Source organism: Sardina pilchardus, chromosome 3, assembly GCF_963854185.1.
Source record: "Sardina pilchardus chromosome 3, fSarPil1.1, whole genome shotgun sequence".
Classification (NCBI taxonomy): Eukaryota; Metazoa; Chordata; class Actinopteri; order Clupeiformes; family Clupeidae; genus Sardina; species Sardina pilchardus.
In genome coordinates, this window is record NC_084996.1 from 20,801,177 (window position 1) to 20,825,134 (window position 23,958).

General features: G+C 40.5%; 2 protein-coding genes and 1 long non-coding RNA gene across 4 annotated transcripts in view; all 3 read left to right on the forward strand.

Annotated features, from left to right (window-relative positions):
• The first annotated feature begins 665 nt into the window (after window positions 1-665).
• LOC134077017 (cartilage matrix protein-like) lies at window positions 666-8,451 on the forward strand. The gene is made up of 15 exons (XM_062532370.1): window positions 666-711; window positions 931-1,004; window positions 1,533-1,559; window positions 2,201-2,224; window positions 2,849-2,967; window positions 3,107-3,249; window positions 4,041-4,191; window positions 4,531-4,681; window positions 5,277-5,303; window positions 5,555-5,605; window positions 6,352-6,470; window positions 6,623-6,765; window positions 6,989-7,139; window positions 7,552-7,699; window positions 8,219-8,451. Exons 2-15 carry the CDS (start codon window positions 965-967, stop codon window positions 8,395-8,397), a joined length of 1,473 nt encoding a protein of 490 aa, XP_062388354.1. The 5' UTR covers window positions 666-711; window positions 931-964; the 3' UTR covers window positions 8,398-8,451.
• A 2,940-nt stretch (window positions 8,452-11,391) lies between these two features.
• The window catches only part of LOC134077018 (integrin alpha-D-like), a 31,437-nt gene continuing 18,870 nt past the window's right edge, over window positions 11,392-23,958 (forward strand). The window contains exons 1-3 of one of the 2 annotated variants that reach the window (XM_062532371.1): window positions 11,392-11,447; window positions 15,194-15,234; window positions 22,486-22,569. In XM_062532371.1, the coding sequence (XP_062388355.1) occupies window positions 22,527-22,569 (43 nt within the window). In that variant the 5' untranslated portion in view covers window positions 11,392-11,447; window positions 15,194-15,234; window positions 22,486-22,526. Of the gene's footprint in view, window positions 11,448-15,178; window positions 15,235-22,485; window positions 22,570-23,958 lie in introns of both variants that reach the window. The other variant, XM_062532372.1, reaches the window with a different exon arrangement.
• LOC134076171 (uncharacterized) lies at window positions 12,428-13,887 on the forward strand. Its single transcript, XR_009938551.1, has 4 exons — window positions 12,428-12,538; window positions 13,079-13,172; window positions 13,395-13,502; window positions 13,627-13,887. It is a non-coding gene; the product is annotated as an uncharacterized LOC134076171 (long non-coding RNA).

Below are 23,958 nucleotides of genomic sequence, written 5' to 3' on the forward strand. Positions count from 1 at the left end.
CTGCTGACGATGCGTTTGGGACACCGGGCCCTGGACTGCTTTTGTGCCACCCTGGTGGCCATTCTGTATACTGTCCTGTGTTTGTGATTTTGTTTCCCCCATAGACCTCTGAAGTTCGCCTACAAAAAAGCTACCATCTTTGCCCAAATAAGGAGATCCGGTATCTTGACATTTTTTCTATGGGAAAATAACATGGGGATTTTCAATTATCGCACCTGTTAAACTCACCTGGGGATGATGACATTGGAAATGCAGACGTTTTTCGCTAGACAGTTTTGTCCACTGCCGTCTAGTGGATACTGTGATCTCCGGTAGGTGAAGACGGCACACTTTGATCTTTGCTACCCCACAGCTAACTTACAATGCAACTTGCCATAGGCAGTTAGCTTCAATTAACTCCCGGATCTCCTTATATGGGCAAAGATGGCAGCTTTGGATCCTTTTTGTAGGCGAACTTCAGAGGTCTATGTGCTCTGTGTTTACCTGCCTGCTAACATGTGACTGTCTCCGCCTCTTTCCTTATTTGGTCTGCACTTCCTGTCTGGATAGTTTCCCTCCGTTTTCTGCTCACACCTGTTCCCTATTATTGTTTTGATGGTCTCGTCCAGTTAATCTGTCAATCTGTTAATTGGTCTTTGTATTTATAGCCTCTCTGCTCCTCTGTGCTTTACTCTGTGCACTTGTTGTGTAAGTTGAAAGAAGTCACTAAGTGTAAGTTTTTTTCCCCCCCTCCTTTTCTGTTTTTAAATTCTGCCTGTTTTGATTGTGCCTTCTGTTTTCTTGTTTGTTTCGTCAGCCTGTCTTTAGAATTTTTGCTTCTTTATCTAACAAATAAATTGTCCGACTGTTCTCCTGCGTTTAACAAGTCTTTCACTTGGGTGCTCCAGGAAAACTGACATTACGTTGTGTTTTCATTGTGTGTTTTCACAGGTGCAAGACTTGGTCAAGGAAAAGAGAATTCACCATGCTGAATCCACTTCCACTGTGGCTCCTCATGGCATTCAGTAAGCTTTTTCAGAATGTTTATTTATACACATTTATTTTATGATTTATAATATAAAATGCATATGAAATATTCCTACCCTTTCCGTTGCCATATTTTGTTCACCAGACAGAGGGCATTATAAGAAGTAAATTTATAATGGGGAGGGAGGGGGGGGGGGGGAATCTATCCTTTATGACCTCTGCTAGGGAATCACATCCCTTTATACACACCACTTGAAAGCGCTCCCCGGGAGGCATGTTGTGGCACAGCAGGCTACAGCGCTCATACCACATATGGGTCCGAGTGCCCACGGGGACCCAGGTTCGAGTCCGGCCTGCGGTCATTTCCCAGTCCCACTCCATCTCTCTCTCCCACTTACCTCCTGTCTCACCCTTCACTGTCCTATACAAATAAAGGCAAAAAACCCCCCCAAAAACTAGTAAATGACTTAAGATATTGTGGAATGGATGTGTGTATCTCATGGTCTTCTGTAAGACATTGTGGGTGTGTGCGCATCTAATGGCTTCTTGTATTGGTGTCCCAACAGGTGGGTATTCCACTGCAGCACCCACTGGTAAGTCCACATCTTTTCATAATGTCTGTTTACACACTGTCTGACTGATTTGTGTTCTTCACTTCACAATGAACAATCAGTACACCAGAGTAAAGTGACAATACTTCTTTACTTGGTTAAACTTCACTTAGGTACATTACATTCAGTTGCATGTGTACTACTCTATAACAATAGTATCAGTGCGCTTGATGGGCACTATATCAATGTAGCCATACGCAGAACAGAAAAGTAGTTCTCAATATAACTAAAGTAGATCTCATATATTTTCTTAAACATAACACTGATAAAGCTCACTGTCTGCACAAAGTCAAATGTGTTTATTGCTCCTGGGGAAACCGGTCAGGTCTTATTTTGAATTTTGCTTTCTGGAGAGGCTTCCCCATTACTCAGGATCATTTCCATTAGATGGGTGTGAAAACACTTTAAAAATGGTTCATTTTTCAAAGTCAGCCAAGTGTTTGAATTTAGTTCATTCTAAAGTACAATCAGGATATTTTATGTACAGTATTTTACTAGATACGAAGATATCTCAAAGTTTGCACTTGTACAGCTGCACTGTAAGTAACTGTAGTAAAGGGTTTGCCAAATGACTAAATGTAACATCTACTAACCATATCTGTCTACTGTGCCATCATCTACAGATTGTTCTACAAAGGTGGTACAAGGTAAGAGTGTTGCTCCTAGAAACTTCCACAATATAGGCATGATGCTCTGGCCACTGCTCGGCAGTGCTCGCAGCAGTTTGAATTGATTGATTTACTGCCTGACTAATAAATTATTTGAGGGTTGATTGGCTTTCATATTTGAAACCTTAACATTTTCTAATGGCAGCTGCTTCAACTCTATTCTGCTCTACTTACTCCTCGACAGAAAACAAACTCCTCTCTAGCTTGTTCCAAGATGACTTGTTTATACAATCTTGGGCTACTTTTTTCCCGATTAAGTAATAATTTGTTCCAACCGTACGTAATGGGTGTACATTGTAATATTATACTAGACACTTTCTAAACATTTCCAAGTCATCTTCTGCACCATTGGTAGGTCATAAATGGCTAGAACTTTGCTTTCCGATTCACCAAAAAAGTTCACTAAATAACAATACTTGTAAATAACAATACATTCACCAAAAATAATTGCAATGCAAATGGATTTTAAATGTATTAACTCCAAACACAGTAGCTAGAATATAATGTAGTTCTTTGAGTGTGATAAAACCAGAGAAATGAAAGGCTGTAATTTATTTTTAACTCCTAATTCGTAGTATGTCACCTGTAATATCTCCCATTCAGCGCCAGCAGATATTGTCTTCCTTCTGGATGGATCTGGGAGTGTGGCTGCAGACCAGTTCTTGATCATGAAAACGTTTGTGAAGAATATGACCAGGAGTCTCCTGCCATATGACACTTTAGTATGTCAAACTTTCCTGATTCAATATTATTGTTTGTTCAGTAGCTCTGAATAAACTATAAATAAACTGTCTGTATATCCATTATGTTTCTAGAGGAGGTTATGCTATCTGCTGAGCAGTTTCTATTTTGTTTCCACAGTTTTCCTTTGCACAGTACTCCAGTAGCTTCAACAAACATGTTAACTTCAATCAGTTTAGCAGAACAACATTTGAAAGTCGGGTGAACAGTATCGTCCAGAGCCGTGGAGGAACATACACCGCATGGGCCATGGAGAAAGTTGTGTAAGTGTATTCTCACCTGAGGGGTATTTCACATAGGCAATAAATCCAAGGTAAGAGAAAGCGGGGCTTAATTTACACTCACGTGTGTGCTTCCTTATCTTGGCACACAACGTTGTTTCATTAAACTCCTCCGTTTTCAATCAATTTGTACAGTAGACTATTCATCAAACAAGTAATTTCAGCCGAACATTGACATTATCCAAACTACACAACTGAATAACATGACTGTTTTCCAAAAATGGATTCATGGCATTTGGCAAATTGTGTAAATTATGCTCTTAATTCAAATGAGACATCCATGTGATCTTTTTGACATTAACATTAGAATTGGCTAAGCCTGGCTGTTGGCCTGGTATTCATGGGTTTCATCCGGTCCCTTTGCACAGGTGTATCAAATCAAGCACCTAGATTATGAATGCAGTTGCATGGTGCTTGATTAATACACCTGGGGAAAGGGACCTGATGAAACCCATGAATAGGGACAAGGCTATATGTGCATAGAATAAATCCCTATGATTTATGGATGAAACAAAGTTGAGGCTAAATTAAATTCCAGCTTAATCCCTTATCTAGATTTTGCGAAATTACCACTCTGATGCATCTATCTGTTAACTGTTAAATTGCTCTACTACACTTTCACCACAAACGTAACCACTTTTTCTGCCGCTAATGTTTCATCCAAACTGTAGGTGAAGTTACACGCTCTTAACAAAACTGGTAACTCTGTTAAAGAGTTCATAATGGTGTGTGTGTCATCATTTGTAGTACAGTATATACTTTTTTTTACACAGGCAAGAAATGTTTGATTCATCTGTTGGAGCAAGAGCTGGCGCGAAAAGATTCCTCATCGTCATCACAGATGGGCAGTCCTCTGATTCTATAAACTATCCCAGTGTTGCAGCGCAGGCTGATGCAAGCAACATCACTAGATACGCTATTGGGGTATGAGGCACAACTGTGTTCATATATGTTCATACTGTAGTTTTTTTTACTTGCATCAGTATTGCGGTCACCTGATCCTCCGATCTTGTGGTTTTCATTTTGCTAATTTCTTAAAGGTTAAAGTAAACCTAAGACTTTTCAGGATGTCATGTCAAGTAGCCTATCCTCAGACTTCCCCCTGATGTCAGTCACTCGGCTTTGTCTTTCCAGTATGGCATTATGTATGATGTACCTCATGGTCCTTGTCTGGCAATCCTATTGATCATCTGTGTCTGTAGAAAATATGTATATAATCACAATGCATTTTCCTGGTAAACTAAAAGAGAAAATCTTTGACAGGTTGGTGCTGCCTGGGGCAGTAAGTCATCCCACAATGAGCTGAATGCCATTGCATCCAAACCTGAATCGGAGCACCTGTTTCAAGTGGCCAACTTTGGTGTGCTGGAACAAATCAGCAAATCACTGGAAAAGAAAATCTTGACCGAACAAGGTATGAACACATTTGGGTGTATTTGCAAGTGCAAATTCATCTAACATAGAATAACTAGAAAAGCACTCTGAGCGCAGACCTCGGCCTGCATTGTTCTTCCTAGGATGTCACATTTGAACCTAAACTATTCAGATCGCCTATTGCTAACAAACACCGACAAATAAGCAAGCAAACAGATTTGACTGACTTTTTTTCGTTGTTGAATGGATGAAAGCCAAATGCTGACATAAGACTAACGTTGACACCAGACTAGAGTTTAGAATGTGATTCTAAACCCATAGAAATGACTTGGTTTCCCATTAAATACATGGGAACACGATCAATGTAAAGATGTGTCAATGGCCTAAACCCAGTTATAAGACCACCTTCCCTGTGAACTGGTGTATTTGAATGACTTGGGACTTATCTAATTGGCTTGTCAAATTAGATTAATTGGCCATCACTTCGGTTTGCTGAAGCCATCTGCTTGTTGGTGGATGAGCTTGTCTGTATCCCATTTTCTGAATCATGCTGATATGAAGATATTTCTGCACATTAAGTTTAGAAACATGCACCTGACATTCCTATATGTTCACGACTTTATCTTTGTCTACAGGGGTGGCTGAAAATTGTCCAAAACCAGGTAAGTGAGTTTACGCATCCACCATATCAGACGTACTATATATATTCAAATTTAGCTAATAGTAGAGCCCTGCAGAACAGATTTGACTGACATTGGGGTACTCTTTTCAAAGTAATTGAAGTAAACTCGGCTGAAGCAGAAGCTAATAGGATGTACAGAATGTAGTGATGAGTGTCTAGCAGCCTTGAGATGAGCTCTCAATTATTTTTTAGTTTTATACAAGACAAATTCATTCACCACTGTATCTACAGGCAACCAAACGTGTCCGCCCACACCTTCCGATCCACTCAATACAACCCGAGGTAAGAGTTTGTACGCATTCACAATCAGATTCATGAATACCCCTCAATCAATGTTTAATCTCTGCAAAATGTATTGTAGCTGCGGTTTTCATGGTGGTACTCTTCAAAACCATTGACTTGTGTTAAATGTACTTGATGACCGTTGGATAACCCCTAAGCAGATGCGCTGTGGCGATTCACTCTTTCAGACGCTGACAATTGTAAGAAACATTGCAATATGTATTTGATTAAACTCTTAAATTAGCATGACTTCAGTCATACCCAATTTTACCAGGCTGGCAATGTCATCTCGCCGACTTGATGAATTAGAATTACATCTCTGTGTGCAATAGCTGACTGCTCTCTTTTGAGGATATTTCTGCTTGCTTATTTGAGTTTTGGGGAATTTTGTATTCCGACTTTTGACTATCACGATTTAAGCACCGGCTTAACACTCTCACTGTCTTTTGCAGAACGATCCTACATTTGCTCCCATAAAACCTTATACAGTACATGTACAATATTTTACATTCAGTTACAATGGACTAAAGGGAAGCAATTATGAATATTGGAAAGATTAAGCAGGTTTTTTTTTTCATAAATTTTGCCAGGGCTTAGATATTAAGACTCTTCACTATAGCTGTGCTCTAAACATTCACACAAATAACACGATCACAATTTGGAAATTGCAAATTAATATTTCTTGATCAAATAAACTATAAACGCTTTGCTCATATGCCATGTCATTGATTTCTCTCTCTCCTTAGCATCTGCAGATATAGTCTTCCTTCTGGATGGATCTTCGAGTGTGAAGGCAGACAAGTTCGTTCTAATTAAGGAATTTGTGAAGAGTGTGACCAAGACTCTCCTGCCGTTTGACACCTTAGTAAGTCAAACTCATTGTTCAATATTATTGTTTGTCCATAGCTTTAAATAAACTATGAATTAACAGTCTAGATATGCAGTGAATTACATTTCCAGGGCATTGAGCCATGCATACATCACACCATGTGCTGAGCTGCCATTTTGTTTCCACAGTTTGCTTTTGCACAGTACTCTGACCAGATGACCAAACATGTGAACTTCAATGAGTTCAATAGAACAGATTTTGAAAATCAGGTGGACAGTATCGTCCAGAGACAAGGAGGCACACACACAGGATACGCTGTTGAGAAAGTTGTGTAAGTCTGAAATGAGATTTGCTGCACTTGACATTTGGCACACATTTTTACTTTGACAATCCCCCCCCCCCAGCTTTCCACTTTTTCAAATGTACTTTGACAAACCGTAGGAGCTAATTATTGGTCTCTTAATATTATGGACATCTTTGTCTATGAACTATTCATAATAGTTAGCACGTGATCATTTGAAGTGCACTGCATTAATCTGTACTTATTTATACAGGAAATATATGTTTCATTCTTTTGCTGGAGCAAGACCTGCTGCCAAAAGAATCCTCATGATCATCACAGATGGGCAAACCTCTGGTCCTTCGAATTATGCCACAGCCACAGCGCTGGCTGATGAGAAAAACATTACTAGATACGCTATTGGGGTATGAGCTGCTATATGTTTATATTCACTGCACAGCACTAGACATCCTCTTTCATCAGTATGTGTGGCCTCCGTTAAATTGTTGTGCAAGGCACTGACAATCAGATTAACAAAGCAACACTTATACAAATATTGGCACAATGTTTTGGCTAAGACTTTATGCACAGTTTTATTTGTACACACATGGCAATAGTGCCTTCAGTTGTATAAGCAACCACTCTGGATATCACTGCAGTCCGCCTGCCTGTTGCACATTCCCTCAACTTTATATCTGTAACATGTTGCTTCATTGTAGTTGAGTGGTCTGTCACTAATAAATTACAATGAAGGGGGGGGGGGGGGGATGGCTGACTGTTTCACTTGCCATTTCTCCATATCTGTTTTTGTGAACACTGAAGTGTCTCTGTCTCTAGGTTAGCAGTTTCTCGACCAGCCAGATGGCAAAAAAACGGCTCAATGCCATTGCATCCAAACCAGAATCAGACTATGTGTTTCAAATAGACAACTTTGATGCACTCGGCAACATCAGCAAAGCACTGGGAAGTGTCTCTGGCGAACAAGGTGTGTGCAAATTTAGATTACTGGTACTAACTATAGTTGCTACCAAACAATGAGGAATAATGGTGTTTTTGTCAAAGAGTAACTTGTCAGACTGACCTTGTAAGCACTAACAAAATGCATGGAATGGATTCGTAACCTCTTTTCCCTACCTAGAGCTGGCCAAATTGAATTCTTGTCAAATGCCATAACCAACTGTTCTGGCCAGTCACCGACATGCATGCTTAGGAGTTTCAATTGGATGGGGGTATAGGGAGTAGTGGGCTAGCATGGTTTTGTTTGAACATCAACAGACCTCACATCGCTTGGAGCACCTTTAGAGCGACTCGCCACTATTTGTAGACTGCTCTGCCAGCTGCAATGACCGACTAAACCCATTTAAAACAAATATTGGAGCCTCTCACTCAAGTAGTGATATTGGGTGGAAAAAGAGCCGACTTGTGTAATTACATTATGTAATTACAAATATTACTCTGAACTCTATTACTGTGCATGTCTAATGCTGTCCTTTGCTGTTTCCAGTCGTGCCCACCGTTAATGGAAATGCTGACGGTGCACCTTGTGAATTCCCTTTCGTGTACTTGGGCACAAGCTACTCGACATGTACTACCATCAACCATGACAAGCCATGGTGTTCAACCACAAGCAACTTTGACGAGGATGAGCGATGGGGAGAATGCTGCATTCAAGATGGGGAATAATTGGACATGTGACCGTAAAAATGATTTAATAAAGTCTAAACATTGAAGTGAAAATTGAGTTAAATTACTGATTTGTTCACAAATTCTTGGTTTTAGTCCTGCGTCTGTCCTGTTTATGCGTACTGTAAATACCTCAGTTGAATAGACCGGCTTTGCTGGGCTAGCCGATCAGGATCAGTTTGTCAGGGTGTGCACTTGACATTTTGCACACAAGCTGGTGTTCCCCAAAATAGGTCATGGCTAGATTCAGGAGCACATTAACATCTTGAAGGGCCTGGTAAAAATACAATTTCTTGGGACAAAATGCACCTTCAGTCATTTTTATCCACACATTGGTGTTTGATTTTGAGCTCTAAACCACTTCTACAAGTCATATTAGCAAATCAACAGAACAATTGACCTTCAAGCCATTTTGCAACCCCTTAACGCAAAGTGAAAACGTGTGCTCACTAAACTTAAAGAAACAGTATGTATGATTTTGGTCAAAACTGGTATACTGCAAATCACTATCAAAATGCTGCAGAGTGGTGTATCCCCTCTCCCTCCCCACGGAGTCAGAAATGGCAACCCGGATGCTGAAACACCACGGGAGTTGATCATTAGTAGATGGGGTAGAGGGTGGCGCATCAGGCCAAAACACAATATGTAAACATGCCCAGAACCAGTTTGAACATCAGAGGCATGTACTGTATGCTGGTCAAGCGTCCACCAGTTAATCACCAGATTTGTCAAATGCTGTCCCCTCCAGCTCTTGACTGCAATACGATTTCCACATCTTTGTTGCAAAATGTTCTTTTTCTTCCATTGCATAGATGGTGATGCCATAAGGAACAACCTAGATGAACCGCAAAGCGGTACAATATATGACCGCCACTCAGTCCTTACATTTTCTCCGCAAAAATAAATCATGCTGGTCAATTTGTTTTTCTTCCCCTACCACAACTTTTATGTATGTAAATGAGTTTGTGCTTTTGTATACTTTTCTGAATTTTTGCTTACGAGTGGGTGTGTCTGTCTGCCTGCATTTGTGTGTGTGTTTTATGTGTCTGTGGATAATGGTGGGTGTGTGCGCATGCGTATGCCTGCCCGTCTACTGTGTGTGCACAGTGTGTGAGTGTGTCTTTTTGTGTATGTGCATGTGTGTGAGCGTGTGCGTACCTGTGTCAGTGTATGTGTGTGCCGACGAGTGCTTCAAATGTCGTGCAGTGTTGAACTTGTCAACCAAAGACACCTGCTATTACAATGCCTCATTTTTTCTTTTTCATTTTTGGGTGGTGCTATACATTAAGTGATTATGGGATGGGTTGACATGGGCCCTATGTAGGCCCTGTGGTTCTCGAGATATTCACAGCAAACTGTCATCTACAGGTCAATTAATGTCCAGTGACTAATACCAGAGAGGGTTAAAGCGGAGCGAGAGGCGCAAACGTTCGACCATTTCCGCGTTCTGTGTTCGCAAAGGGGAGGGGGGCGAAATCCCCCTTTAAGCAGACCTAGAAAGTAACGTTACATTCGAACTGAACTGCTTGCCAATCTGACAGAGATCGATATCCCACTATGACGTCTTTTTGACGCCTCTTTAAACAGCCAGGAACTGTTCGATTTTTTTTTTTTGTTCGAATTTTGCTTCCATAGAGATGCATTATGTTGCTCTAGTAATGAAGGATCTTTGCTAATACTTGGGCACACTCCACCGGAAATATACTACTGTACCATCAACCATTTCCTCAATTTGAAAGTGGTTAGCATTTGAACAAGAAATTTCTGTTTTGTCTGCGGTTTCATATTTTACATTATTTTTGCATTACTTTTGCATTATTTTCCAGCTCCAGTCGCGACAGCAAGTCCACTTCCTCCATACGCATCTCAGTTTTCTCTCTCTCTCTATCCATCCCTGCACGGGGCTCTCTTACAGGAGCCGCACCATTTCGCCACATTAGGTTATAGGCTACCCTCAAACATCTACATTTTCATATTAGACTGTTTGTCAAAGCCTGCACTGTAATGAAAAGTAACCTAATTACAGGCACACTTCAGTCTTTTTTGGCATATCTGTTTGAATTCAGTTGTTGTAACCCCAGTGTCTATGAATGGCCTATCTTAAACTACCGTGATCAATTTTAATTCCCGCAACAGTGATCAATTTGTGCCCCCTTTGGAAAAATTTCATGCCTGTTTGTGAATTGGTGTCTGTTGTCGGGTCTGACAAGATTAAGGGTGCATATCCTGACATTCATTCCTGCAGGTGCCCCTGCTAGGCCCAGTGGTTCTCGAGATATTGACAGAAAACCATGTCCGGCCATCTACAGGCCAATTTGTGTACAGTCACTAAATATACACATAAATTCATTTATTGTACGGCCCCTCCATGACTGGCATGCGTTCAGAGGGTGTCATTATGATCCTACACTTCCAATTGTGTGCAGTTTTGACCACATAAGCCAGAGACCTGCAATTACAACACCTGATTTTGCTTCTTCATTTTTAACTAGGTGGCAATATGCATGAAATGAGTGGTTATTGGATGGGTTGATATGGCCCCGACCAACATAGAAAAAATGGTGGCTCAAGGGGCTCGAGATATTCATAGAAAACGGTGGTGGTTCGGTGTCGGTTCGTTTGTAACACCAAAAAGTTCAGAAACACCAATCATTTCTGACTAAGACCGACAATCAGTTATTCTATTGTTCATTATCAGTACACCTAAGGAAGTGAAGTTCACAGGAAAAACAATGAACACTTATCTCAGTTTGGGATTACTCTTAGTCTACTACCACCATGACTTGACATTCTTTGTCCAAATAAAAACTTGGACTTCACTGACTGAAAGAATATGTCCGGTTGACCAGGTTTTGACTTTTATCAGTTTCCCATTTCCGGATCTTCACCATTGATCTTCCAGCTGGACGTCTGTTGTGCATCACAAAGTGGCATGACCGCATATTTCTGGGAGGTGTCTAGTTTCCGAGTAACTTCTTGTTATTGTGGATGGAATGACAGATAGCGTGGCATTCGACGCTGAAAGGTTCTCCACAGGACAGCTTGGGGCGGTAAGGGCAAGGTCTTATTTGTTTTATTCTGTTTTGCTTGAAATGTCAGCTGAGCTCTCCTCAGTGACCAGAGAGACAACATATAAGACTGTGCGCTGTATTTGAACTGAAAACTTATCTTTGTAGTAATAAGTTGCGTAGCACATACCGCATTGTTACGTTGCACGCATGAAACAGTAGACCTCTCTGCCCTATTTTCTGATTTGATATGTGTCTAATATGTCATCGAAATACCTGAATTTATCCATTGCTCATCTGTTTCTAGAATTATACGCAAACTACTGCATTTTTGCACAGATAATGGCCAATTTGCATATTTCAGGATAAATATTTGTCTTTATGTGAATAAACAACTGGGCGAGTTTTATGGCGATATGTATTTGTTACTTTTTCTAGGGTTGGAAATGAAAAACATTTCATTGATTTTCATTTCCACCACATATTGTGTAACAAATAAAAAATAGGGAAACAACACAAACTGTGCTGTCCCTACCTGGACATAGAGTCATGTTAAAAACAAAGCAAACACAGTAGTTTTAATAGTAAATCAATATTTTATCAGTTTAAGTTATCTCTTATGTCCCTATACGCCTTTTTTTATGTTGCGACTCAGAGCTGGTCATAACAATGCCTGCATCTACCCAAAGAGGACATGAAGGCCTTGTGGCAGGTTTTTTTTTTTTTTTTTTGCAGGTGGTTGACATCTGATGAAACAAAGATGCCAAGATGCCTGCATTAACACTGTGTCAATGAATGTGTACACTCTCAAAAATAGGGGTACTGTTGGGGTACATTTTCGTTCTTTCAAGTACAATTTTGACCCTGTACCTTGTATTGGTACTAATAGGTACCCTTTCGGGTACATAAATAATGTACCTTTTCACCAAGGGACCATAATGTACCTATGGGTACAAAAAGCCCATGGACTGTCACTCAGAAGTTGATAGGGGAGGAGATTCGGAAGCAACCGTTATTTTTTCGTCTCACTCAAAGTAATGGAGGAGCAGTTTTCAGCAGAGGAGCTTGGTGTGGGGAAACGTGCTGTGGTGCTGGCATAATCTTTATGGAACAGGAGGCAACGCTATTCAGAGGTAAGATGTAGTTGCAATTTATCGAAATTCAGTTTGTAAATGTTGAATACTGTTAACGGAATCAAACTGTTCGCTTAAAGGCTAACATATTAGCATTCGCTAGCTACGTAGCCCATGTCATGTTAGCTATATTCAGATATTTTGAAACGGTGTTCAAACGCCTTCAGTAATGCATGAGGTAAGGTATAGTTGCAATTTATCGAAATTCGGGTTTGTAAATATTGAATACTGTTAACTGAGTCAAATTGTTGGCATAATAGGCTGACATTAGCATTCGCTAGCAACGTAGCCTATGTTAGCTATGAATATTTTTAAACGGTGTTCAAACGCCTTCGGTAATGCATGACTATCATGATAGATGTTAAGGAAAGGTATTTTGTGTGTGTTTTATCACTGTTTCCCATTTTAATGTGAAGTTAGTGAATACTGTTGAGTCAAATTGGCTTAAAGGCTAACATTAGCACTCGCTAGTAACCTAACCTTATGAACCAACCTTATGAAACGTTCTGCTAGCTGCTAACGTTAATCCCTCTCACACAGATAACCACCAAGGCAGAATGTTGGCGTGTGGAAGTACCTCTACTCAGAGTGATAGAGAAAACTATGGCTCTGCTTTTACTGAAGGAATGGCTACGTAAGTAACACAACTTGGTCGTTTTTCTTAGTGTATTGATAGTATTTTTCTTATTGATGTTAAATACACATAGAAATGAAAATAATACAGACAATTTTTAGATTGTTTAGTTTGTCCAGGAGAAATTATTGCTTAGGGTCATCTTGTGCTGTTTCATTGTGTCATTTTTTTATTTTTTTATATTAATGTATTGCATATGCCATTTCTCTCTCAAACGCATAGCGGAGCGGGCAGCTTTATGAATATAAGGTGAAAAGGATGTATGGAGAAGTTTTGGGAGAGTCAGACAGTCCAAGGAACTTGCAATGACTTAGCAATGATCTATGCCAGGTGAGTGGATTGACATACTGTAGTTGCATACATGTGTATTTTACACAATCTGTCTGAGGCTATTTATTTGTGTGGTTGAAAATATCTAATTCTGAGGTTTGTGTTTACATTTTGCTTCCAACAGACGTACAACCCCTGCTGTCATTGGTGATACCACTGCTTGAAAATATGTCAACGTCCTGTAGATCAAGTAAGGTTCCAGTCGAAGTCCTCCTGAAGAATTTGTTGGATTTCTGCCAGTTTTTGATATTGAACTTTAGTGCCTTTTGAGACTCTTGGCTTTTTAATGGCACGCCTCATTCTACCCAAATGGAAGGATTGGAGTGTGTTTATATTGTATATGTTTATAGGCTTGCTAATATTTGCTTAGGCTTTCACATTGTTTTCTGAGATACTACACAATGATGTCATTGTGACTCATTGTATCACACTTCAAGACGCGTATCTTTTACTCAATTAGTGTATGCACTGTGAATCCAAACATGAGAATTCTAAGATTATAGCAACTGCAAAGTTACTGCAAGGACAATGTTAGTTTTGTAAAAACCTTAAGTGACAAGCACAAGATGCGATAGTGCTGGGAGCTTTTCTCTTGTAACATTTTAATGCATTTGTAATGGTGACGGTAAGCAGATACTACATTTTCATCTCATATGTTAGTATTAACATGAACTTAAAAGCATGCAAGGTTTTTTTGTGTGAAGTGGTTAACTCAAATATTGGTATAATATAGATCAAGGTTATTAATGTTGATCACCTATGGTGCAAGTTAATCATTTTTTTCCCTCTGCATATAAACACAATGTGGAAGCAAAATATTGGAGATCAAACTGTTTTATATTTAAACTTACATAAAGAGTTACAACATGTTTTACGTTAATATGCATATTGATTAATGTAAGATACTTTGATGTTTTGATATGAATGTGTTAACTTTTATGTACCTGTATTCATGTGGAGTATTGTGTGTAATATCACAAAGTGATTTTTCTCTCAGAATAAACATTTTAATTTACTTATTGGTTGTGTGAATACATTTCAATTATACCACCTTAAATTTTCACTGGGGTTGTACCCTTAAAGTACAGATTAGTACCTTTTAAGGCTGCTATGCTGTAATGATATACACAGGTACATTTCGGTCATTGCAGGTACACAAGTGTACCTTGATGGGTACAAATGGCTAGGGTACCAAACGGTACCTGCTTTAGGGGTACATTATTGTACTTCAAAAGGGTACTGCCCCAGCGACAAGCATTTGTACCGTTTTAGGTACACACTGGTACTTCCATTTCTGAGAGTGTATTGTAAACATGCTATAATTCGACAATCAAGGGTGCAGTTAGGCTTAATTTATAGATTGTGTAATTACAACAAATAGCCAGACTAGTTTATGAACAAGACCTTCACAAAACCTCAAACTGATTAAACACATGGCAACTTTTTGAGCAATATTACAATGGGACTCCTATATATCTTCCTAAGAATTTTCTCAACTGTGTTCTTAACAAGGTCCTGCGAAAACGCTTAAGCAGATCCACATAGGTGCTCTTAAACCTCAGAATTGTTTGCAGGTTCGTTCTTATCATGCTGAATACCATTTCTTCTTAAGGGTGTGCCAATTGTGCACACAAAAATTAGGCTGAGACACCAGTTTTAATTTGTATCATATACAGTATTATGTGTTACAGGTCCCAGGCAAGGAGACCTAAGAAGTTAAAGAAGAGATAAGGTGAGATGACACAGGTGGTAGATGTGGGTCTGGTCTACAGTGCAGCTGATTTATTTACAGTAAATAGCAGATAAACATAGGGGTCTGGCCTGAAAATGGCCCAACACGAGGGGCGGAGCCAAGCATGGATTTGAAAATCTCACTGCACGCAATTGGATAACACTATTGTGGTATTATAATAGTGTAAGGGATGCTTTTATTTTGAAGTACGGCGGGGGAGTGACGTCTGTATTGTTGTGTGGGGATAGAGGGAAGTTTTGGTTCATGCAGCCCGCACCAGTGATGTTGCTGTAGCCTGCACAGTGCTAATAAAGATAGACTTTGATTACGTCGTTGTACGAACCTTATTATATGAATAACGCGACAACTATGACCAATGTTTACTCTGACTGATTCTGGACTTCGATGCAATTGGATAACACTACGACCAAAAACGAAAGTTGTAGCACTGTCGTCATCAGTTTAGCTTGCCCACTCCTTTTTTGGTTTCCCCTGATGCCTTGGGTAAAATAAATGTACATCATTGCTCATAAACCTCTGAAGTTCGTCTACAAAAAGGACCCAAAGCTGCCATCTTTGCCCATATAAGGAGATCCGAGTGTTAATTGAAGCTAACTGCCTAAGGCAAGTTGCATTGTAAGTTAGCTCTGCAGTAGAATAGCAAATACTTAAAAAATACAATAAAATACATCACAATATAGAACTATGAATTAAATTCCGTTGCATGAGCTGTGGCACGGTAGCTCTGGAGCATTTCCGTTACGGCTGTTTTCCATGGATGCTGAGCTACCGAGCTAACACAATCTTTCAACACCCTAATAAAGCGTTCAACACACCCATTAGCTTGTGGGTGGTAGACACTCGTCCTGATGTGTTTAATTCCCCTTTCTTTCAGGAAATCGGCAAAGGCAGAGGAAGTGAATTGCAGCCCATTATCTGTTGTTATGGCACAGGGGTTTCCTTCACGTGCAAAGATAGTGGACAGGAATGTCACAAATGTGGCAGTCGTTGCTGTTGAAGTGAAGGCTACCTCAGGCCATTTACTAAAGTAGTCTACGAGGGTGATGGCGAATCTGCAGTCATAGGTCCCACGTTCAAACGGACCCACTATGTCCATAGCCAAATACTGAAAAGGTCCACATGCTGTAAAGGGGCCGGAGAGGCTTTGACTGACAGGTTGAGCATGATGTCAGCACACTGTGAACTAGCGTTGCTTTGTGCGAACTACAACCTGATGACATTTTGTGCGCCAGATGTACTACTCTCTCCTGAAGAGACTTGGGAACCAGTAGGCGTGTTCCACGGAAAACAAAAGAGGCGCACCAGGAAGTATGGCTGTATGTCCTTCGGGAGAGCTTTCTTTACCTTAGGCCACCCGGAACGGATCACCTGTTGCAGCTGTGTAAGTTCAGGACAGTCCTCACATTGAGCTTTGAAATCTGAAAGTGGCAGTGCAGTAAGAAGAGGAGAAATCTCAGCTATCTCGGTGAAGAGGTCTTCCTCAGACTCCACTTCAGTGTTGGACTCAGTAAGGGGAACACGTGAGAGGCAGTCAGCTAACACATTCTGACTACCAGGCCGGTGCTGCATGTCATACTGGAAACACATCAGCCTAGCTGACCATCTTGCAATCCTCATGCCAGCTCTGTTCATGCCTTTGGTGTTGAGGAGAGTCGTGAGTGTGGTCAGTTCAGAGTGTGAATCTGTGTCCCCACAAGTAGGTACGCCATCTTTCCACTGCCCAAACACAGGCTAGGGCCTCTTTTTCTGTCGTTGAGTACTTCCTCTCGGCAGCTGATAGCATGCGAGAAATGAAGGCCACAATGTGTTCATGTTTATCTGAGTGTAACTGAGTCAGTACAGCCCCTAACCCATAATCTGATGCATCTGTCGTAACAAGGGTAGGTAGCTTAGAGTCATAGACAGACAGAGCAGGGCTTTTCAGAAGCATTGTTTTTAATTTCATGAAGCTTTGATCTGCTGCGTCATTTCACTATATCACGGCCTGTGTGTTAGTTCTGAGCAGCTGTCGTAGTGGCTCCACTAGCGTAGCATAGTTTGGCAAGAATTTACTGAACCAGGAAGTTAGTCCTAGGAAGGAGCGTAGTGCTGCCATGTCTTTCGGTGCTGGAGCTTCAGCAATGGCAGTCAGATGATCTGGGCTTGGGCGTAGCCCTTCTTTGGAGATTTCATGGCCCAAAAAGAGAATGCTGGTTTGACCAAAAGAACTTTTGTCAAAGTTGATCTGAAGGTTTGCATCCGTAAGACGCTGAAGGACTTCAAGTCATGTTTTTCTTTTGAATTTCCGTACACTACTATCATCCAAGTAGTTCTGCACTCCTGGCAAGTCTTTCAGGGCTGTCTGCATCATTTTCTGAAAGGCAGAAGGCGCGGTGGCAAGGCCAAATGGCACTCATGTGAACGCCATCATGTGTTATGAAAGCGGTTAAGTTGCGGCTCTCCACGTGTAAAGGTAGTTGATGGTAAGCGGAACTCAAGTCGATCTGGCTGTAGAGTGTGGTGCCTGCCAGCGCTGAGAACAAGTCCTCCATATGAGGGAGAGGATAGCAGTCCATTATCACTCTTATTTGGTTCACGGAGATCCACACACAACCTCAGCTCTCCTGAACGTTTCCGCGCTACTACAAGGGGACTCACCCATTCAGGTGCATCCTCTTGTTCCACAATGCCTGCTTAAAGTAAGCGGTTGAGCTCCAATGACACCTCTTCACGGATGCTCAGCGGTAGTCGTCTCAACTTTTGACGTACTGGCTGCACAGCACTGTTTGCCTGAACTTTGTGAATGAACCCTTTCACGCATCCAAGTTGATGGGGTGAAGAAGAGTCAACATGGTTTACTGTGGAGTTTTGGTTGGCATGTTCATTTCCATCAACTATTTTACCTCCCATAATGTTTACATGGAGCGCATTAATCAAGTCCAGGCCCATCAAAGGCGATCCAGTTCTAACAATGTAAAAGTATGTACTAACTCTGTTGCACTTATCTGCTATTACAGCAGTTGCTGGCAGACATCCAATTACAGGCAACTCCCCTGTCGCATGAGTGACTAGCCTGACTCTAGGTTCATGGAGTGGGCAATTTGCAAAATATTGTTTGTACATGGACTCTGGCAAAATAGATACAGCAGTTGTAGGCTTAAAGAGACCCTATGCAACTTTTTCATAGTCATAAAATCGCTCAGAAATCGTTGTTTTGCTTGACTGACCAGTTTCGTCGAAAACAGTGATATTTCCTCCCGCCCCCAGTGTCCCTATCAACTAATGCAACCTTGCCGTTTCTGCAGGAGACGATCGTCTGTTTACATCTGGAAGTCGTAAGGAACAAGAAGAACCACGCTTGCCATTTATATATTTATATATAGCCTATATATGTATAAATATACTCGCTAAAGCTGTCGGGGAAGCTCTGCAGAGAAATATGCAAGCATAAAACGAGCGAAAACGAAAAACGAAACCGAAACCAGAGATTAAATCGCCAATCCTGCATAATTCCTCTTTAAGGCCCATTCATGCTCAACGCAAAATAAGGATACATATACGCGTGGAGTGTTTCAAAGCAACGGATGAAACGTTGCTATACCGAGCACTACCACACAAAAAAGTGGGGGCGCTATGCCTTCACACGTAAAATATGGACGGAGGTATAAAGACATCACCGGGTAGAACGTACGTACAAAATACAGACGTAAATTGCCACACGTTGAGCATGTATGGGCCTTTAGCTGGGCGCGCTCCCTTTTTCCCTTGAAAATGAGCATTAGTGGCTCTGACCGCTTGCACTGACTCTGTTGGAATCGTTTTGGCTGAAGACAGCAATGTAGCGTTTTTAACTGCCGCCTCTACCTGGCATGCAATCGTCTGAGCCTTTTCCAGTGTGAGATTATCCTCCAGCAGTAATTTGTCTTTCACAGCACTAAGATGCGCATTCGAAATGAGTTGATCCCGTATCATTTCACTCTCCATTTCTCCAAAATCACAATGTGTAGCTAAAGTTCTCAAAGCTACTACATACTCAGTAGCGGTTTCATCAGCCCTTTGTACACGTTGTCTGAATGTGTGTCTACGGGCAACTACATTAACTTTTGGTATAAAGTGCTTGTCAAGAGCGGACATACAGTGAGGAGCACATGTATTTGATACCATGCTAAAACAGGAATATCAAATCATCATTTGACAATTGACCTTAATGCCTTAATTTAAAAAATGAGTAAAAATCAAACCGCCAAGGACACCAATTTTCTTTGTTTTTGAATAATGTATCATAAATAGATAAATGTTTTCCTTAAATGCTAGGGGAAGGAAGTATTTGACCCCCTATGTAACCCTATGGGAATTTAACGCATAGGGTGAACATAGGGGCAGGCATATTTTTATTTTTAAAGGCCAGCTATTTCATGGATCTAGGATATTATGCATCCCAATAAATTTCCCTTGGCCTTTGGAATTAAAATAGCCCCACATCATCACAAAGCCTTGACCATAGCTAGAGATTGGCATGGTGCTTTTTCCAGTAGGCCTATTAGCCTGTTTGATTTACATTGAGCTCAATGAGCATCAAACAGGCTAATAGGCCTACTGGAAAAAGCACCATGCCAATCTCTAGCTATGGTGAAAGGTATGTAATGATGTGGGGCTATTTTAATTCCAACGGCCAAGGGAACTTTATCAGGATGCATAATATCCTGAATCCATGAAATAGTTGGCCTTAAAAAATAAAAATCTGCCGGCCCCTATGTTAACCCTATGTGTTAAATTCCCATAGGGTTACATTGGGGGTCAAATACTTCCTTCCCCCTAGCATTTAGGAAGAACATTTATTTATTTACGAAACATTCTTCAATCACAAAGAAAATTGGGGTACTTAGCGGTTTTATTTTTACTAAATTTTTGAATTAAGACATTAACATCAATTGTCAAATGATGATTTTATATTCCTCTTTTTAGGCAACTTTAGCATGGTATCAAATACATTTTCTCCTCACTGTAGCCTCATCAAATGTCGTACCTTGCTCGTATTTCCAGTAGCATGGATAGCTAACATGTAGTTGTTGAAAATCTTCCTCCATGTAATAAAAGGTATGTGGCTCTCCCTTGAGGAACAGTTCCTTCCTCAAGTGGCTCTCACTTGAGGAAGGAACTGTGGTGGACTCAGCATTGAGATACTCATCCTCGTCGCCAATTTGGAAATCCCTTTCAACGACATGAAACTTAATAGTGAACCTTCAAATACCCCCCATATTTCAGTGCCCATCAGTCTCAACATTTAGTAACATCACCAAACAGTCCAAAAGTAAATTAAACCGAACCCCAAACTAAACCGAAAACTACTGCTTTTAACCCTTTCATGCGCAACGTCCACATGCGTGGACAGTAACTTTAACTCAGTCTTCTACTTATTTATCATGTTGATATACACCAATCCACTTCAGGGCAGTTTTAGTAGGTCCTTGGCAATATATTAACAATATGTATCATCTTATATTTGGAATATTGACTGCTTGATGACATCATCAATTCAACATGAGTGACAGTAATGGCCATATGCTGAATGCTCCTGGCATATCTGTAAAAAGATAGTACTCAAGAAGGCAAAATCATGTAAAAAAAAATATTATGCTGTACAGGAGAGTGTGTTGAACAACTCTATGTTTTCAGAAATTAAATCGGATGTAAAATAGAGTTTGTAGACCCTAAAAAGCAACTGTCCACGTATGTGGACGTTGCGCAACAGAGGAGTTAAATGGCCAAAAATTAGATTTTGTAACTAGGACTTTTTTTTTTTTTTTTTTTTTCAAATATGATTTTAATTGCTTTAAATTACAAAGAAACGAACATTTGGTAAACATATTTATAAATAATGACCTAATTACATGTGGTAATGCAAAGGTGGTATGGTAATATGGGGGTAGTAGAGGGGTGGGTGGGTAGTAGAGGGGTGGGTATGAGAGTACTAGAGGGGTGGGTGGGTTAGTAGTAGAGGGGTGGGTAGTAGGGATGTAGTAGAGGGGTGGTTGGGTAGTGGTGGTAGTAGAGGTGGGTAATATGGGGGTAGTAGAGGGGTGGGTGAGGGTTGGTGAGCAATAATGGGGGTAGTAGAGGGGTTGGGCGGGTAGTATGGAGGTAGTAGAGAGGTGGGTGGGTAGTATGGGGGTAGTAGAGGGCTGGGTGGGTAGTATGGAGGAAGTAGAGGGCCATAGTTTCCACATTTTCTGTCATTACATTTTATTCTTTTTTACCCCTTTGTTGCGCACTGTCCACATACGTGGACAATAACATAACTTCTATATAAAAGCATATTTTTAAAAAATTCCAACTGATTTTCAATATTGGGCTCATATAGAGTAATAAAATCAATACTAAAAAAATCTAGACACTTTTTTTCATAATGCGTGCATGAAAGGGTTAATAGCCTACCAGTGCCGCTAGAAACAAAACGCATGTATCTCTGGTCTCACAATAAAACACACGTAACAAACAGTTCCTGCCTGGAAGTCTGCCTCAAATAAAGGCCTTTGCTTTGCGCAGCCTAAGTAGCCTAAATAAAGACCATAATCGAGGGTTGATGGTACGATCTACCGTGCGTTAGGCTATTTATTTTACGAATACTTGTTCTTTGTTTCTTAAGAAACTGCTATCTTGTAGCCTTTATTGTAGCCTATGTTGTAATAAGTCAAAACTAGCCAACAGTGTGTGTGTGGTTTATGAAGCGTAAGCTGTCACCTGTCTAGATATCCTGCAAACTATGGTTTAGTCTACCGTTAAACCATGTCACTTTCGAGATTAGACTAACACGCACTAAATGCGCCCTCTAGTGGGTGATTTGAATTTCCTTGAAGACACAGCAATTGAGATCAAGGTAAAACGCAGCAGCAGGTTAAACCACAGGTGCATATGACACAGCAATGGAGCTTAAGTCGTCATGTGACTTCTTGTGTCACCACCGAGTTTAAAACCGTGTTAAACTCTAAACTAGCGACAGAGCAATTGCCACACACAGATTTTCTTTTTCACCAGATTGCAAACAGTATCTACTACATATAGTATATATTCAAACTATGATATCCCTATTTAAGACAGATGTAACATTTTAATGAAAAAGATGTACCTGTGAAATTAACCTTTTAAAGCATTAACAAGTATCATATACAATTATTGATAGCCCTGGATAGCACATGTGTCAACTATATAGAATAAACAGAACACCTCTATAATATGTTTTTTTTTTCACAGGTGCAGGTGTCAAGATCAGGTTAAACAAAGAAAAACAGACAATGATGAATCCACTTCCACTGTGTGTCTTCATGTTGGCAATGAGTAAGCTTTGCAAGTTATTTCATGTTGTTATATGTGATGTATACCATCTTGGCTTCTTTTATTACCACTCCAAAGTTTCCCATGGCCATAGCTACAGTAGGCGACTGTCTTTCCTCGGTTTTCTGAATGAAAATGTGTGTTCATAATCCTACAATAAGCATTTAACAATTATGGTTATGTGTCTTGTCCAAAGGGTATCAAGAAATTACCCTGGCTCCGCCTGTTCTTTTCCCTACAGTACTCCGTCTGCAATAACTTGATCCACCCTTGTTTACTCCTTGCTGGAATCCGGACCAACCAGTGAACAGAGGGCATTTTTGAGAGCAAATTAAGTTGCAAGCCCGCTATTGTTGTGTCCCCCGTGATTAACATGCATCATTGCCAAGCGTTAGTGATTGAACTCAAATGATTTCAAACTTCAGACAAATGTCCACCAACCAAGAAATAAATGTTTGCCATGAATCTAGGCCAGACTCTGCAAAGTCAGAGAGTCTGGTATCCAGGGTATCAAACAATAGCAATATATATTACTTAATCATTAGTTCAACATAAAGTCAAATAGTCTTAAACAAAGTAATAACAACAAGACAACAACAATAACTAGATGCACCGCATAGCGGAACACAATATGACCTCCGCTCAGTTTCTCTCCACAAAAATTAATTGACGCTTGCAATTTATATGCATTTATCTCCTACTCTTGCAGCTCATGTGTATACAAATGAGTGCTTGCTTTTGTGTATAAGACTGTGTGTGTGTGTGTGTGTGTGTCTAAGCGTGCGTGCATGTGTGCGCCGCGTACATGTGTGTACAGTAATTGAGTAAATTTACTCAAGTAGTGTCCACCACTGCTGGTTATACTCTAAGTTGATGTGGGCTCTTGAGACCAACATACCATAAACATTTTGTCATCCTTGGTGCCACGGTTCAGGTAGTTATTTACTGTAGGAAAAACAGATCAACATGACACTTGGTGGGCATGTAGCCCCAGTAGACTTCTACGGAAAAATAGAATGCAATATAATATTGCTTTAATCACCCCTATCTTCTGATGAGATGTTATGAACTACTCCAAATTTCATACCGGTATGTATTATTAACCTGACATCCTCTGGGAGTATGCCCAGTTTTGTGGAATTTCATACATGGGGGCTATATAATAAATGTATTTATGTGTACTGGTCACTGGTCACTTTAGTGCCTGGTCACCCAACGGCCTGCAGATGGTGCTATTTAGCGAAGGGTTGGTTAGGAATGAAACTGTCACACTCACTCTCACACACACGTATGCACACACACATCAACAGATTCACACACACAGATAAACACACCCACAGCTTCCACATATGTACACACACACACACACACACACACACACACACACACACA